We start from the raw sequence: 17,600 nt of genomic DNA, 5'->3' as shown, positions 1-17,600 counted from the left end.
TAGTCGAGGCATATTTCTTGTTGAACTTCCTTTCTGCTTGGTATGGCTTCTCTGGCTTGTCGGTGATTTGTAGTTGCTCTAGCCTCTCGAAGATCTCCTCCTGCTTCTTCAGAAAAGCTAGGAGCATGTCAAAGTGGTTGTCTGGAGTAACACCGTTGCTAGGATCCACCATGAACATCAGCCAGTCCTTCTTCACAAACTCCGGAAGTTTACTCTCTAAAGACTTCACCACCAGTGGGTTTTTGATAGTGCCGGTACTTCCTAGATCTGTGAGATCAGCGAGCGCTTTCTCTATGGTCTGGATAAGGTCTACTACTTTTCTCGGCTGATTCCCTTTAACAGGCAGAATCGTCTCAATCTCCTCAACAATCTCTAGAGCAATGGCAGATTTATTACCATACCTATTAGCTAGCACTCTGAAAACATCATCTGCTGTGCTATAGGTTGACTACCAAAGATCTTTCACAATTTTTTCTTCCACACTATCAAGAAGCTGAATCTTTTTGACCTCTGGCGAACCGGTTGGCTCGCCCTGCTTCTGAAGGCTCTCCCAGTCTGACTTCCAGCGGTGGAAGTCTCTTTTACAGCCGCTAAACGTGGGCAGTTTGGTCGGCTTAATTTTCACTACTGGTATTCTCGGTCCAGTTGGCTCCTGATTCACGCCTATACATTGCTTCTCCACAGCAATCCTCCGTGCTCTGGCAAACACAGCTTTTCTCATGTCAAGCTCATTGTAAGCCACTCTCAGGTCTTGCTCCGCTTCCGAAAGTTGCTTGCCTCTGCTACAGGAATCCATGACTCCCAGGCTGTGAATGCGCTAGATGTTTCTTTGATCAACTTTTCCAGTACAGTAAGGTGGACTTCAAATCCTTCACAGTTACTGCTTTCCACAGGTATTCCATATGCATGCCTACCGGCTTTTTCTTCTTCTTCAAAGGCAGCCTCTAGCGTGTCTGATCCATATCTGCTCCAGAGGTTGGTTTGAACAATCTGCTTTACGTTATTGAACTTTTGCTCACATTCACTGGCAGATTCGTTTAGGCTTGTATCCTGTTCTGTACTTAGCTCAGCATCTTCCCCATCTTCAATGCCTGCAAGCTCTGCTTCTAACCCAGTCCTGTAATCATCATTGGCCTCAAGGACTTTCCTTGAATCGGCAGAGAGTTTCACAAATTCTTGTCTGAGTTCTGACTCAGTTAAATCACCTGCTCTCCGACAGAGATAGTTAGCTTGCTTAGTGAAGGAGATCTTTGCAACTGTTCTGTCTTTCTTTAACTGCTCCAGTGTCTTGCCGAGAGCTTCGACTGCCATCTTGATTTCGATAATGTATTATCTCTCTTCAACTCTTGAATTATTGAATCAGATGAACTGATTGGAATCCTGGTGCCTCTTGAATAACCTTGCTGTTCAGCAACTCTTCTCTGCATCCACACTCTGGACTCATTGAAGCCGTTAATCTTCTAGTCTTGATGCAGCTTCTTCTTCAGCAAAAAGGATCAATCTTCCAATCTTCAACTGCACCGTGGTGTTGTTGTCGTTTTTTTTTTTTTATTTATTTCAACTGTACTGTTGGTTTTCAACTGTCAAGTTCACAGGGGGTTTTACTTTACTTCTGCCCAAACTTGAAAAAGGCCTAGGCCATCACCAGGGTTAAATGGAATCAACTCAAATGATTTCTTCTTTAATCTTCCTTCTTTGCTTTATTTAGACAGTTTTCCATGTTCAATTAGGCAAATAATCAGAAGTTTTTCATTTGGTTAGGTTGAAAACCTTTACAAGAAAAGAGAAAACAAAACACAAAATACAGCAATTACTTAAAACTGCCTACTATCAAATATACAAACAAATATAAAGTTCTCCTTAACCTTACATTAACTTCAATAAGCAACATTACTTCAAAAACATTATCAAGTCATTACCATGGCATTACTCCCATGCTACCAATATCACACTGTCACATGAACTAACATGAGTGCAAGGCATTTGGAAATTGACTACATTAACTTTAGCAATTTCACCATCAACATTTGCATTTAACATTAAACTTTTGACAAATATCAACATCAAACCATTAGGCTATCTCACCAGTAGCATCCCTGGAAATGCCCAGCAAGTAAAGTCCTTTCCCACTTCATCTATTTTCAACAGCAGCTCACAACATATGCTTCACAGCCTCTCACTGCATGTGCTTGAAAATAACTTTGCACTTCCTGATTTCTGGCATGAGGACTGGAAAGTCTCAACTTCCTTTTTCAAAATAAAAGTCTCTTTTTCTCAAAACAAAAGTCTCTCCGTTTGCGATCTAACAGCACAGTGATACTGAGCCACCCCCTATACTTTAACCACACCCACTTACTCAGGCTTGTGTGAGGTGTCCTTGAACTCAACAGAGAGTTCCTTTTTAATTGGTGATGGTACAATGCATCTCTTCTTCTCATATGATAATAATGTTGCACACAGCCAACATATCATTTTCAGAACTCAGCTGATTAAGATTATTTGAGACTTTAAGGGCTGCGTCCTTGTGTCCTATAATGTAGTATGTTTCATAAGTAATAAAAAATTTTCACACAGGGAACTGTCAGATAAAACCACAGATGTTGAACTTGTCTCACACTTAGCGGATCCTAGACAAAAAGGGGAAACTCTGCCTTTTAAGAGGAAATACTTAAAACACTTTGACCGTCTCTTTATCTATCTGCCTCTGCTGATCCTGTTTATCGGTGTTTTAACCCCCAACGTCCCCTTCCAGGCAGCGCTGCCTGGAAGGCACTAGGATTAGGCAATCGTTATGGTTATGGTTAGGTTTGGGTTAAAACGCAACTTAACCCAAAAAAAATATATGTTAATACACTGTTAGACACTATTTTTCTTGATTATATTAAAACAAATCAAATACAATTCCATATCAGATCCTAAATAGTTAGACTCTATTCTACACATACCACCAAATTATGCAGCTATTTGGATTTACTATTCTGATCAGAACTGTATTTTCTATCCAGTATTAGTAAAGAAAATACCAGTACAAGAAATCAACATTTCATATGATCACATCAACAAAGATAGAGTATCTGATCCATAGCAACAGCATACGTTTCAAAATATCTATTATTGATATATAAAAAATACTATACTTACCTTGGGTTGGAGGATGATTTTTACTTTTGAATACAACCGAAGCGTAGTTAACCTCCTCCTCCGCCATGGTTACAGTAGCTCTGTTGGGTTCTGTCTGACTTACCGACAGAGAAGTACTGCTGAAATTAAACCTCAGCGCATCTCTCTGATAAGAACAACTTCTGTTTTTGGTTGAGAAAGGTATTTGCAATCATGACTGGCTGAATATGATCTTCCAAACCATATACAGTGTTTTCTTTAGTACTTAACATGCTCTGTTAACAAAACAAGCCTTCTATCTGTTATTTAAAACTTATATCTGTACTGTAACTAAAACCATAAAAGCAACACTGCTCAATGTAAGATCACTATCTAAGTCATTTCTAATCAATGACCTGATTACTAGTCATGAATTACACATATATTACATATTCACAAGCAATAATAATGACTGAACATCAATAAGTTCATTGTTTATCATACTGAGAATAAACATCCATCACTCATCCCCTATACTCATGTCAGTTTACAGGAGCGTATCCCAGAATGCACTGCGTGAAAGGCAGAGGGAACATGTAAACTCTAAAAGCAGCAAGCACACTGAGGCCAGATCTGCTTCTGTCTCATCTTTGATTAAACATGTTACATAAACTGACATTTACAATAGAAAGAGAAAAATCAATCCATTATCTAATTGCACTTATACTTTTAATCCATGTGTCAATTTTCCGACACACACCAACAGCTTTGAAAGTCTTCATAGTTTGATAGCCACTTGATATTATCATGCAGAGTCTGACTGCAGTGTTTAAACAGATAAAGCCTTCTTTTTGCAGATCCATTGTTTTTTCTCATCACAGCTCACTGATCTCCATCCTAGAAACGTACAGACTCTAGTGGCCTAAAATAAGTGTTGATTCACAAATGTTTGATTAAATCATGGCTGAGAATTTTGCCATTTCAAAAGCATTTCCTGTCAATGTGTTGTCATGCTTTAAAAGCATCATGCATTATTAAAAAAAATGCTTACAGTATCTCACCAGCAGAAACATTTATCTTTTTAAAACAACAGAGCCTGTGTGAAGGCTGATAGGGGAATGGTAAAGTTGACAGTGTACTAATTTCCATTTCTCAGAAAAGTGTTTGGTTTTTAGTTCTGCTTTGAAGCTATGAAATAGTTGTTTGGTTAGCAGCTAATGTCTCAAGTCTTCTCCTTTAATGGTGGTAACCCACACTGTGTGTCTGCAGCATCTTCCCATGCTGCTGCTGCCAACCTTTCATCAACAGACAGTAACTTTTATCATAATCAAATAGATTCAATACATTCTATCTGCTGAGACAAAATTAAAATTCTACTTTTCAAGTTCATTGTTCATCATACTGAGAACAAACATCCATCACTCATCCCCTGTACCTGCTTATGTCTGTTTACAGGAGCATATCCCAGCATGCAATGCATGAAAGGCAGAAAGAAACAGATTCAACACACAAACACATTAACCTGACCTGCCCGTGTTTGGACTGTGGGAGAAACCCATGTGAACATGAGGGAACATGTAAACTCTAAAAGCAGCGAACCCACTGAATATATCAGCCTGTTTTGGGTCACTATCAAACATCCATTATAACCCACTAAACAAAGTCATATCAATGAGCAGTACAAAAAAATAAAAATAACTGATCAGTATTCACAACAGAAGGACTATACTAAAAGGAACACAGATAGCTTAAGACACCACCCCCCACACACACACACTGCACAGTCTTCTACCCTCAGGTCAGAGACACAGGTCACTCTCATTCAGGTCTAACCCCTATTTCTACTGGGCACCTCTGCGCTGCTTTCTGGATACACCACGTGCCCCCACGAGCAATCACAGCCATTCAAGTCAATGCTAGATAATCCCCCCCAATGAGAGATTCCACTTGGGGGTGGTGGAAAAACATAATAGCTATCACAAATATTTTTTATAAAGACAATGCCAGAAAAAGGAAGACATGGAGATTAACTACAGGAGTGCCTGGAGTGGAAGGTAGATTCTACCTTAATAAACACATGATTGTTCTGTAAAGTACAAAGTAGACACAATATAATCTGAGTCGGGCAGCAAGACGCTACTCTTCTGAGAAACTCCCGATGAGGTATGACACGTTGTGGAGGACGGTACAAAACCACAGCGTAGCCGGAACACAGCAAAGACAAGCCGAGTGGATCATTGGGGTAAGAGAGCCATGTTGAGTTTTGTGCCTACATCCATAAGTTATAAACTCAGGAATAGCTTATCTATTTATTCATTAATTCATATAGCCTATACATATCTACTTTTTTTTTTTACATTCTTTTAATGTTTTTATTGCCTATTCTTCATTCTTTGTATGTTGTGCTTTGCATGTTTTTTTACCTTCTGACTTCTGGACTGCAGGTACGTGATATGTGTGGTATATTGTGCTGTGTTGCTGAGTATGTGAACTGTACATGGGAACTGTGAACAGTGTGACTGTGCATAAGCATTATTTACAGAGGATGGGGGGTTACAACAAAAAAAAAAAAAAAAACTATTATAGTTTCTGTTACGACCGACTCACGGGCCACAACAAAAGAGGAAGATGCACACCAACTTAACAATAATAACGTGACATTTATTAAATCATATTGCAAACAAGAGAAAGATGAGGTGTGATATTCAGTATCAGTGGTGAATGAGGGTGTATGAATGTAGTGGAGAACGTGAGGTGCACGTTGTCAGTAACTAACAAAGGAACTAACTAAACAGAGACTAAACATGCTGGTGCACAGTCAGGAGAATGCAGCTGTCTGAACTCGGGGCAGGTGGGGTTAAATAGCCTGGGAGGACCGGCCAGGTGCTCCCAATCATATCATCATCACCTCCGCTACACCTGCAAGATAACAAGACAAACCACACACAAGTACAACAGGCCCAGGGCCGTCACAATTTCCATTACATAAATAAAGACATTTGCACCATAAATTGATGCACAAAAATTCACCAGAATGCACAAAATTAAATATTTCAATTTTGCTCAAAAGTGGAGATCTCAACCCCCCAATGTTGAACCCAACGTTACACCCTTGTGACTGTGTGAATGTGAACTGTGTTGTTGGGTATATGGATTGGACATGCACTGATGCTCTGCACAAATGAACTTCCTGATGGATAAATAAAGTTCACTGAATTGAAATGAATTGAAGGCCAGATCTGCTTCTGTCTCATCTGGATTAAACATGTTACAACATCCTGAATAAGGTTGTTCCTTCTCTTAGTTGATTAACACGCACTGACATTTTTGAGAAAAAACCCCGGAGAAAAGCAACAATATCTGGCATACACTTTATTCAATGTAATGGACTAAAATATGAAACTGCTTCTAGATAGAAAGATAACACTTAACCATCAGCTGTACAAGGAAATATTGGAACATTCTGTTGAGAACAAGTGATGCATCGCCCTCTGTTGGCCAATCAGGAGCAACAAAATAAAATATCATAGAAACAGGAAATATAATAAGCATTGCCAAAAATCCTCTACTAACCGGTGTCTGGCATTGCATCTCTGACAAAGAAGAAGAAAATCATATTTAAAGTTATTGATAATTAAGTTTAGTGCCCCTTCAGGCCAATCACTGTATTTTCTTAAATGTTGGTGTCAGTAGTCAGACACACCATACCTCTATAATCCAATATCTAACTCAGTTACATTTAATCTAAGTGTCTGTTTTTTCAGACACACAAACAGCTTTGAAAGTTTTCATAGTTTCATATTTATAAGCCAGTTGATATTATCATGCTGAATATGACTGCAGTGTTTAAACACATAAAGCCTTCTTTTTGCAGATCCATCGTTTTCTGTCAGCACAGCTCACTGATCTCCATCCTACGCCCTGGACAGAAACTGCACACTGACCGACAAAGGGAGGTCCTATCCAGAAGCTGAGGGAAGAACAAGATGTTTAGATCAAGGCTGATAAAAGTTTATGATTCAAAGTGTTAGGAATGTGTCTCTTACTCTACAGCCAGATCACTTCCATCAATCCACTTCCATCTCCCATTTTCAACTCTCAGGCCAATCCAGTATCCACTCTCATCTTGCTTACCCCAGCTGTAACCATTGATCATATCCTGACAAGAGAGAAACGGTTATCAGGTATTTAAACATGATGTACATTTCACTTTCACAATTTCGTCATAATTTGACACAGATTTCTCATTACCTTTTCCTCTTGACTATGTACAATAACAAAATCTGCGTTATATCCGCTGCAGTTTGCTCGAGCTTCTTCCCAGGTTTTCTGATTAGAAGGATCGGCGTCATGAATCTCATAGCAGTTAGACTCGTTGAGTAACCAGTCCTCCTGACAAGCTTTACACTGTCTCTCTGAAACGACAGACTCCAACCATAAACAACTGCATTGTGATATAATTTCTATTGCATATTGTTTGACTTCATTAATTGGATCCTAACAAACCTTATTTTCTTCTGGCCAGTAATCATCAACTGTCGTCATGTTTCGTATCTGTGTCTCCAGCTCCTGGTTTCGTGCCTTAAGCTGCTGGTTTTGGGATGTCAGCTGCTGGTTTTCTGCCCTCAGCTTGGTGTCATTTTCAGAAATGCGGAGGTAACTATAATGACAGAGTGTTGGGCTTTGAGATATTGTTTGAAGGCAAGAATTATATTATAGAAATACACAATGAAAGAAGCAATTTAAATGATCATATTTGATATTAAAAATAGGTCGACATGTTATAAATATATCTTTAAATAATAGTCAGGTGTCCATATGAACATTGATACTGGGTTTTCTTGCTCTGATCATTAAGTTCATACTTGAGAATAAGAGATCCCTTTCTAATGTACTTCCAATATAACAGATAGAGGACAAAGTCCACAGTCCTACTTCTGTGATAAAACACATTCATAACTTTACCTGAAAATAACAGGAGGTTCAAGTAGTCTAAATATTTTCCAAAGTCACGTCTTCATTGTTGCACAAGACCAGTATGAAGAGGAGGAAGGAATACACCAAGCAAGAAGTGTTTCTATGTACATATGGGCATCTGACAGACTTGACAAAATGTGAACCTGTCCTTTAAATAAGGACTAACAACAAGCTAAGACAGTGGTACTCACCGTAGTTACGAAGGCCCATGATGACTAACAGTATCAGCCAACACACTGCTATCAGTGGAAAAGACTGAGTGAAGAAGAGAGACCTCTGGTCTGAGAGAAAAATAAGGATTCAGTCAAATTTATGTTGATTTAAAGGTACATTGTGAAGAAATTTAATAATTGTGTTGCATTGCCAATGTGTGAACAGATTGTAACTTGTTTGCTAACGCAGACGAATTACCAACTAGTTAACATAGGAAAATACTATTTTGAGTGAACAACGTCAGCTAATTCATCCAGACTTCTGGGACTGAACGCAACGAAGCAACCAACGGCAAAAACTAGCAGCATAGTTAAGTAACAATTAGCTGCCTAACCTTACTCTTCTTGGTCGCTAACATTATCAGTAACAAAATACTATCGAAGAGTATGTGAAGGCTCTCAGTGATCCAGGTCATAGTTATCCAGGGAAGGGTTCAACTCAAAGGCATCTGGACGTGGTTAAAGCACTCCAAAGATGTTTCGTCTTCCATCCAAAATACTTCTTCAGTTGTGACTGAAGCGTAGGGGGAACAAGCTATTTATCCCCTGTGGGGTCATTGTCAAGATGATTGATACAACTTTGTTTGTTGTAACTCCTGCCTGTTGTAATGACAGCCTGTCATGATGGTCATTGGAGACACCCGAGGCCAAGTGTGAATGACCATCGTTGGCATTCTCACGAGGCCAAATGCGAGCGTAGGACAGGATTGTAAGTGGGAGGATAAGTGGCTGTTGAATTAATTTGAACATTGACCCAGCGCTCAGAGGCAATACCGATAGGTGCATGATGCCAAGTGTAGCGCTCGGTCTAGTTTTGCGGCACCTCTCTTCCTATAGGAAAACAATGGAATGTCCAGCACAAGGCGTTTTTACCACGGATCATGTGTCGGCGGCTTTAGATGTTAAGTAAACGGCTGAGTCTTGACCTGAAGCGATGGCCCTTGCATTGTTTCACCAATATACATGTCTGTGCATTCCTCACTGCATTTGACAGTGTATGCTTGAATGCTACACTTGTGTTTGGCTGTGCGGGCTTTAGGGTGGACCTTATCTGTCTTAGGATTCCAGTCTGTTGGAGTGGATTAGTTAGTTGGCTAGTTCACCAAATTACTTCAACAGCTAACAAGATTGTCACAAACTGTGTTAATTTTAGCCAAAAATAAATGGTGTAACAGTACAAAGTTCAGTCTTGTGTACGTCACGTCACTGTTTTGGCAGAAGATTCCCAGGATGCTCCTGACGTCGATTGAGTGCGAGCAACAGGATGTTGACTGCAGTTTACTTAACAGCCAACAGTGTCATTAGTAACAAGGACTTTCTGAAAATTCTAAATATTTCCTTTAATACAATCAAAAGTGCTTTGAAAACATTAAGCTTTTAAACATTCACATTTAATTCATCACAGACAAAATGTTGTGACAGATAAATGAAGATCTGAATACATCTCATGCTAAATAATAAGTGTGTGACATGTACCTGGAGAGGCTGCCACTTTATCCACAGTACATACTGGTGCATTACCATAGCTAGCTTCTTCCTCCATTTCCTCTGAAAGATCAACATCAAACTAATGTTAATATGTTTATATGCAGTTTTACGGCAAATATGTTGAGAAAAGATGGATTTTATGATCAGTGTTAACATTGCAAAATCAGTTTCATTCAAAGAATCAAGAGAAATAATCATCAATCCTAAAATCCTCCTTTTTAAAATACACTATTTGTATAAGTTGATAAATCGTCAGCTTTTTCCATGATTTACTCTGAGAAAAAAAACACATGAAATCATTCCCAATGTGTTGAGCAGAGTGCAAAACTCATAATGCAGAAGACGGAATTGGAGATATATTTGGACATTTTAAAACCCGTTGGTGCTGTTGTAAAGCATCAAAAACATCTCCCATTTGAAACACACAAAGAATGTAGACAACAGCCTGGTACATGTAAATATCTAGTAGATAAGATGTTAACATATAAACATTAGAATAATTTAAAGTACCAATGTCCTCCTGTGGTTTTCTGTTGATCCTGAACAAATGTTTAAAGTCCTGCTGCAGTCCTGTATGAGAGCTGTTAGGAGGCCGTCTGCTCCACTGTGATGGTCTGATTTGAGGTTGTGCCCTATTTTATTCAGGTTATGGTTGTGATTGTCATTTTTTCTTTCAGTCTGCTTGTCTCTCACATCCTGTTCAATGATGTTGCAACTTCCTGAATTATGTTGTTCATTCTACATTGGTGAAATTATTTTCAATCAGCATTAAGTAAGAAAAAGACAATAACAACAATGTGTCGCAGCATTTTTATTCAATGTAATAAAACATTAATTTGTTTCTATATAGATAAATAGAAAACACTTTACATGTTAATATTCCTAACATGCAGGGGCAAAAAGCTCTGAGGACATTCTGTTGAGAACAAGTGAAGCAGTGTCCCCATTTTGGCCAATGAGTAGCAACAATATATGTTCCATGATACATAGGAGACAGGAAACTGAGCAGTCTGTCTGTCCCTGTCATCAATCTGCTGATATACTAATTATAAGCATCACATCTCTAACAAAGCAGAACAAAAGCCCATTCAACAGGTATCAATGATAACAGTGTCCCTTCAGTCTAGTCACTGTATGTTTCACAGACTTACATTAGCATACCTATATAATCAAATATCTAAATGCATTCAAATCTGTCTGTTTTTTTTTTAATGAGACACACAAACAGCTTTACAAAATAATTCTCTGTAAATATTTATTATTTTTCTACAAAAATAAATCCCCCGAAAATTTTTAGTTCTGAAGACATTTAAATTGTGAAGTAGAAGTCTTTACAGTTTAATATTTATATGCCAGTTGATATTATCATGCAGTCTGACTGCAGTGTTTAAACAGATAAAGCCTTCCTTATGCAGATCCATTGTTTTTTCTCAGTACAGCTCACTGATATCCATTTATTGGTCTGGACAGACATTACACACTGACCATCAGCAGCAGGAGGAGGTAGTTGTGGTGTCCAGTCGCTGAGGGAAGAACATGATGTTTAGATCAAGGCTGATAGATTTTATGATTCAAAGTGTTTAGGAATGTGTCTCTTACCTTACAGTCAGATCACTTCCATCAATCCACTTCCATCTCCCACCTTCAGCTTTCAGGCCAAACCAGTATCCATTAGTTCCTGAACTACCCACGCTGTATTCATTCAGTGCATTCTGACAACAGAGAAACAGTTATCAGATATTTAAACACTATAACTTAATAATCACACTACTGTTATCTACAGACTCACAGTGTTCAAACCTGCAAAATACATTTCAAATTAATAATTGTGTTCATGGGTGTAAATCTCATCTAACAGATGGGGAGGACACTAAAATTAAAATTTCTTAGGAGCAATTTTTGAAGGGGACACAGATAAAACATTGTACTTGTAGCAGATGTGTATAGTAAGTAGGCTGGCAAAGCTGTTTTATATTTAGATGACTGACTTTGTTCGGCTCATTTTCTATAACCAGTGTGTAGCATGAAAGCACGGTGGGTGGAATTAGCAAGCTAGCCAACGTTAACAATCCTAAGGAAGTAAATCTCTTTCATTGGATTTGGAAATTAAAAAAGCCATTGAATTTCTAGCACTGAATATATTTATGCATTGAAATTATGTATCTCAAATTTTTGCTTCAAAATTTTAGTCTTCAAATGTTCAACAACTCATCTCCACCTTTAATTTTCTAAATTACACAGAATATGATTCAAATAAAAAAAAGATATATACCAAATTCAGCAAAATGCAATGTATAAAATTCAAATAATATATTTTCAACTTGCTAAAATTCAATAGGGAATATGCCAAATTCAGCTGTAAAATGTAATTTATAAAATTCAGGGTTACTATCCGGGAGCCCAAGGAAAAGCAATCAGTTCTAGACTATAGATCAGGAGTGTGCCATAGTGGATTGCCATGAAAATATTTTACAATTTCCGTCCCCTATTACTATGCTATATAGAGACAGAATATGGGCTGTTTAACGAAAATTGATGACGACTTGCACATTTGTTCGGATGCGGCATCCAAGAGACTCAGGGACAAGAGGCGTTTATTTCCTCGGTTGTTTATTAAAATAACACAACACAAATATCCATAATAAGATTAACGTGAATCTGTGAATATCTGCCTTTTCGGAGTTAAAGACATTCACAAGCAATTGTGGACGTAATGACCTCACTGGTCGACTGACACACACACACACACACACACACACACACACACACACACACACACACACACACACACACAGGCCACAGAGACACATATGGCATTATTTATTATTTACAAGCATGTTAAAGAGAGACGTATCTCTCCTTTCAGAAGTTGCTCTGAATCTAGAATCGATTGCTTTTCCTTGGGTTCCCGGATGTTAAAACTGAATTTTAAACATCACATTTTGCAGCTGAATTTGGCCTATTGAGTTTGAGCAAGTTGAAAATATATTAGTTGAAATGTATACATTGTATTTTGCATCTGAATTTTGAGAAAAGAATCCCACGAGTCCCTGGGACTTCTGCCTAGCATTAACATAAAGGCAGAAAACCAAGCAGTGGACCAAACCACTGTGAGGCGAGGGAGGGGGGACTCAACATGTTTCTAAACTTAAAAACAATTTGTTGCCCGGTTTGCTTTTGTATTATTTTACTACTTAGACAATTATTTGAAGTATTTAATTATGTACCATATACAGCGTGGTTTTAATGTAATTGTTAAGTGGTGATAACCCTCAGATGGGGTGGGTCCTGACCCCCCCGATTCCTCTCTAATTTCCACCTCTATGTGTTAACATAAACAATGTCCACAGTTTTCTCATTACCTTTTCCTCTTGACTATGTACAACAACCAGATCTGAACCCTTTCCTCTGCAGTCTTCTAGAGCTTCTTCCCAGGTTTTCTGATTAGGAGGATCAGCGTTATTATACGCATAACAGTTGGTTGCCTTGGACCCGATGGGTAACCAGCCATTCGGACAAGCGTTACACTGTCTCACTGAAACAACAGAGACCAACCAATATACAACATTACTGCATTGTGACATTAATATTATTATTGGATCTAATTAATAGGATCTGAACATACCGTCATTTGGTTTGGGGCAGTAGGCATCAATGCTCCACTGAGCTCGGCTGACGTTTTGCTCATTCCAGTTCGTTCTCATGTTTTTTATTTGTTCTGTTAAGTTGTTCCTCTGTGTCTCCAGCTGCTGGTTTTGTGAGTTCAGCTGCAGGTTTCGTGTTGTCAGGTTCTGGACCTCTACAGTCAGGTTTGTGATCTTGCTTTCTAAGACAGTATAGTTTTGTGTCAGGTTGCCCAACTGGACTGTCAGATTGTTGTTGTCCCTCTTCACCTTTTCATTGTCTAAGCTGAGTTTGTTGTTGAGGTTAGTCAGGTTGCCCAACTGGACTGTCAGATTGTTGTTGTCCTTCCTCACGTTTTCATTGTCTAAGCTGAGTTTGTTGTTGAGGTTAGTCAGGTTTCCCAACTGGACTGTCAGATTGTTGTTGTCGTTCCTCACGTTTTCATTGTCTAAGCTGAGTTTGTTGTTCAGGTTTGTCAGGTTACGATTGGCAGCCATCAGCCCACTTTCATCACTCTGATGACTTAGTGTAGCAACTGCAAAATGATAATTAGCTTTTTAATTATAGTGATAATGCAATATTTGTTGTTGTTGTTGTTGTTGTCGTTTAGCCACCTTTGGAAGCTTTTCCAGCCTTTTGGAAGATTTCAACAAGTCCCTTGAAAAGACTTAAACCAACTGTTAGTCTGTCTCACAATGTTTTCTGACTTCAAGTCCTTAAGATCATACTAAAGACTATACATATCTCACATTGCCTAAAACAGCTGACCACTAGTTTTAGGTCAACATTACTCAAACAGCAGTAAATAGTAGAATAGAATAATGTACTTGTTGGAGAAGTCTATCAGTCACTGATTTGATGCACTTGCAAGTCTTTATGGTTGCAGGACGGTTTATGTGGGATTGACTCAAATTGAGACTGGCCATATTTATTGTTATGAAGCAATATGTCACCCAGTGCAACAGTGTGGCTCACAGATGTGTGTTTAATAGTTTCTGGCAGACAATGGAAGAAGATGTATCCAACACATTCGCACTCCCATCCTGCCAAAAAGTGATGCTTGGTCAGGTGTCTTTGGCATTTGTCACTGATGCAAAAAATTCTCCTTTAGCACCATTTTTAGTAGGGGTGGTACGGTTCACAAAACCCACGGTTCGGTTCGTATCGCGGTTTTAGGGTCACGGTTTTCGGTTCTGTACGGTTCTTGTTATTTTTTCTTTTAATCTCTAACACTCCAGAATATACTTCAGCATATAGCTAAAATTAGCATATTGAATGCATGTTGCACAAAACATGCACACAGTGGCAGTTCTATATTGTTTTATTTCATCATAGGTAACATGAAATCCAAAATGTTCCCACACACCAGACTATAAACGACGCTGGCCCATCCTCCAGCTCGGGGCAGCCTCTCTCCCACTTGACATCTCTGCAGGTGACGTGACGTGACCTGCAGCGACACCCCACTCCACTTGAGGAGCGTTCGGCTCGGTGTCTCTCAAAATCTGACGAAAATCTTTTAAACTCACCTTTTGTAGATCTGAAATGAAGACAGATTCAGCAACTGCATGGCCTATTTCTCTCTTAAAATGTTTTCAGAAACACGTTTCGTGAACTATTTTAGTACAATATGAGATCGTATTCTGAACGAGCCGCCATGACAGTCTGTTTTGAAATTAGGGACCAGCCAGACCCATGTGACGCAATCGTCCAATCAGCTGCCATGGGTTGCGTTTGTCACGCCTATCCCGCTCGTCATTTCCAGTAAGTGTTTTAACATAGTTGTCGAAAGTGGGCACCACGGCAGTAAGAGGTTAGTGCACATTAACAGTGTACTGACGAACCGCGCGGTACACACATGCTCCGAAGCGAGACTAGTGAACCAAGGGGTTCGGGTGTTTTTTCATGAACCGTACCACCCCTAATATTAAGACGCGCTTGGTTGGGACTCTTGGCGTCACGTCGTTTTTTCATACTACTCGCTACCGTTGTCGCTCTTAATACTACGTCATCTTACGCCGCCGTGGTCGTGCTGCTGCTTTGCATTCCAAAGAGACGCTAAAGGGTGATTTTTGTGTTGGTATCCGACACTGGGAACGAGTTGATAAATCACAATGGACACATTTATTGTTGGTTTGGGTCTGATCATGGGATTTGTTGACAAGACAAAAAATATAGAATATCACTTGACTTAACCTTTAATTCCTTTTAAGCATACAATGCATGTGTATTTTCTCATTGGGGCTTCTGTCTCATTCTGAATGTGGGAAAATCATGACTTGTATCAAATATTGGTTTCAGACAAAAACTAATACTGTTATTCTTTAAGGTTTGTCTCATGTCTAAGTGTGAGTTCATGCATGGACTGCCTGTTCAGTATACTTACGGTGGTAGAGGACGATGACTGCTATGATGCCCAACAGCAGAATGACACAAAGGATCCCCAAACAACAGGCCAGCCGCTGATACCGGAGACATTTGTTGTTTGCTTTATTTTCTAGCAAGGATCCTGCTGAGAATAAGAAAAGGATTTATTGCCAAGTAAGTAATAGTAGTACATTTTTTATTTTTATTTTATGACTTACCGTTTGTGTCAGCAGTTTCTTCAGTTTTTTTACTCTGCCCCTTCACTTCATCGTACACAGTTTCCTCCTCCTTTCTAGCTGAAAGGTTGAAAGACACAATCTCATAGTTAATTACTGCATCATGGTGAAATAAAGACTTTAAAGGCTTATTTTTTTACGTCAAAGTAACAAAAAAAATCCCTCCTGATGAGGATCGCTTTATATACGGAGGCCCTAAAGTCTTTTTTTTTTATCTTGTAAGCACAAGATAACTTGTGGGAACAAGTTAATTATCTAGGTGATATTTTTTTTAATCTTGTGCAAACAAGATAATAACTTGTTACCAACTTGTGCACGCACAATAAAAAAGCTGTAGTATGTTTCATAAGTCATGGTTGTTGTAATTTTACACAGGGGCTTGTCATTTAAAATCACAGATGTTGAAATTGTCTCAGTTAGCGGATCTTTGATTAAAAGAGGAAACTCTGCCTTTTAAGGGGAAATACTTAAACTACTTTAAATATTTGGATACACATTTTCGTAGTTTAGTAGCTATGGTCTGGGTGGAATCTCCACTGTGGGTTATGTACTGTAAACAGTCAATACTAAACAAAAGACCATCAGTTTACATCCATCATGAGTTTAGGAAATGGTAACTGCAGTTAATGGGCCATTCCAGTGGATTAGTTGGTAGAAGGATTCAATGCAGAGGACAGAATCAATCTTCTCTTATCGTAGTTGAAGAATGTGCATGATTTGAATTGTGTGGGTTTTCTTGGTTTATTTAATAAGACGTATGTTATATTAAATTAGACAAAAACTAGAAATACGTTCTTTTTAGATAGTAAAAAAACTGAGTTATACCCTAATTACACACCATACACCTACATTATTGCCATATTAGAAACCACATATAATGCCGTAGGACTATTGGACCAAAAATATATATACTTAGACAATATTATATATGTTAAGACAAAATGTATGTATAAAATTATAATAATATAATTTACATAATTATAGTAAACAAAAACCTAATTAAATTCCATATCAGATCCTAAATATGCTACAGTTAGACTCTATTCTACCGGCATCACCAAAATTATGCACCTATTTGGATTCACTATTCTGATCAGAACTGTATTTTCTATTCAATATTAGTGAAACAAAGACCAGTACAAGATATCAATATTGCATATGATCACATGAACAAAGATACAGTATCTTATTCATACTGATAGCATGATTCATTTTAAGATATTGGGTATAAGGTATTTTTGATGCACTCTATTTAAAAAAAAAAAACTAAACTTACCATGGGGTGGAGGATGATTATTACTTTTGAATACAACTGAAGCGTAGTTAACCTCCCCCTCCGCCATGGTTACAGTCGCTCTGTTGGGTTCTGTCTGACTTGCAGACAGAGAAGTACTGCTGAAATTAATCCACCGCGCATATTCATTGGAGAACTGTTTGGTTCCTCTGTAAGTCTGAAAAGAATAACTTCCGCATTTGGTTGAAAAAGTAATTTGCATTCATGACTGGCTGAATATGATCAGCTAGTCATGCATGCAAATACACATTGTGTATAGTGTTTGGACTTTGCCATTCAACGTGCTGGCATAGCTGCCTGAGA

At 38.5% G+C, this 17,600-nt stretch overlaps 3 protein-coding genes across 6 annotated transcripts in view; all 3 read right to left on the bottom strand.

Annotated features, from left to right (window-relative positions):
- Positions 1 to 3,218, bottom strand: part of LOC114556640 (asialoglycoprotein receptor 1-like) — a 36,411-nt gene extending 33,193 nt beyond the window's left edge. For all 4 annotated transcript variants that reach the window (XM_028579644.1, XM_028579645.1, XM_028579643.1 and 1 more), the window contains exon 1: positions 3,142 to 3,218. In XM_028579644.1, the coding sequence (XP_028435445.1) occupies positions 3,142 to 3,208 (67 nt within the window). In that variant the 5' untranslated portion in view covers positions 3,209 to 3,218. The remainder of the gene's footprint in view (positions 1 to 3,141) is intronic.
- Positions 3,219 to 6,768: 3,550 nt separating this feature from the next.
- LOC114556814 (NKG2-D type II integral membrane protein-like) lies at positions 6,769 to 8,286 on the bottom strand. Its single transcript, XM_028579858.1, has 4 exons — positions 8,268 to 8,286; positions 7,351 to 7,514; positions 7,146 to 7,258; positions 6,769 to 7,069 (listed from the first exon to the last, which is right to left on the bottom strand). Exons 1-4 carry the CDS (start codon positions 8,284 to 8,286, stop codon positions 6,946 to 6,948), a joined length of 420 nt encoding a protein of 139 aa, XP_028435659.1. The 3' UTR covers positions 6,769 to 6,945.
- Positions 8,287 to 11,159: 2,873 nt separating this feature from the next.
- On the bottom strand, positions 11,160 to 17,346 carry LOC114556813 (C-type lectin domain family 17, member A-like). Its single transcript, XM_028579857.1, has 7 exons — positions 17,280 to 17,346; positions 15,986 to 16,063; positions 15,787 to 15,909; positions 13,402 to 13,602; positions 13,139 to 13,311; positions 11,376 to 11,488; positions 11,160 to 11,299 (listed from the first exon to the last, which is right to left on the bottom strand). The coding sequence occupies exons 1-7, from the start codon at positions 17,344 to 17,346 to the stop codon at positions 11,164 to 11,166; spliced, it is 891 nt and encodes a 296-aa protein (XP_028435658.1). The 3' UTR covers positions 11,160 to 11,163.
- Between the last annotated feature and the right edge of the window lie 254 nt (positions 17,347 to 17,600).

The sequence above is a fragment of the Perca flavescens genome, chromosome 6, assembly GCF_004354835.1.
Source record: "Perca flavescens isolate YP-PL-M2 chromosome 6, PFLA_1.0, whole genome shotgun sequence".
Classification (NCBI taxonomy): Eukaryota; Metazoa; Chordata; class Actinopteri; order Perciformes; family Percidae; genus Perca; species Perca flavescens.
Note: the sequence above shows the minus strand (reverse complement) of the source record. Positions and strands in the feature narration are given on the sequence as shown.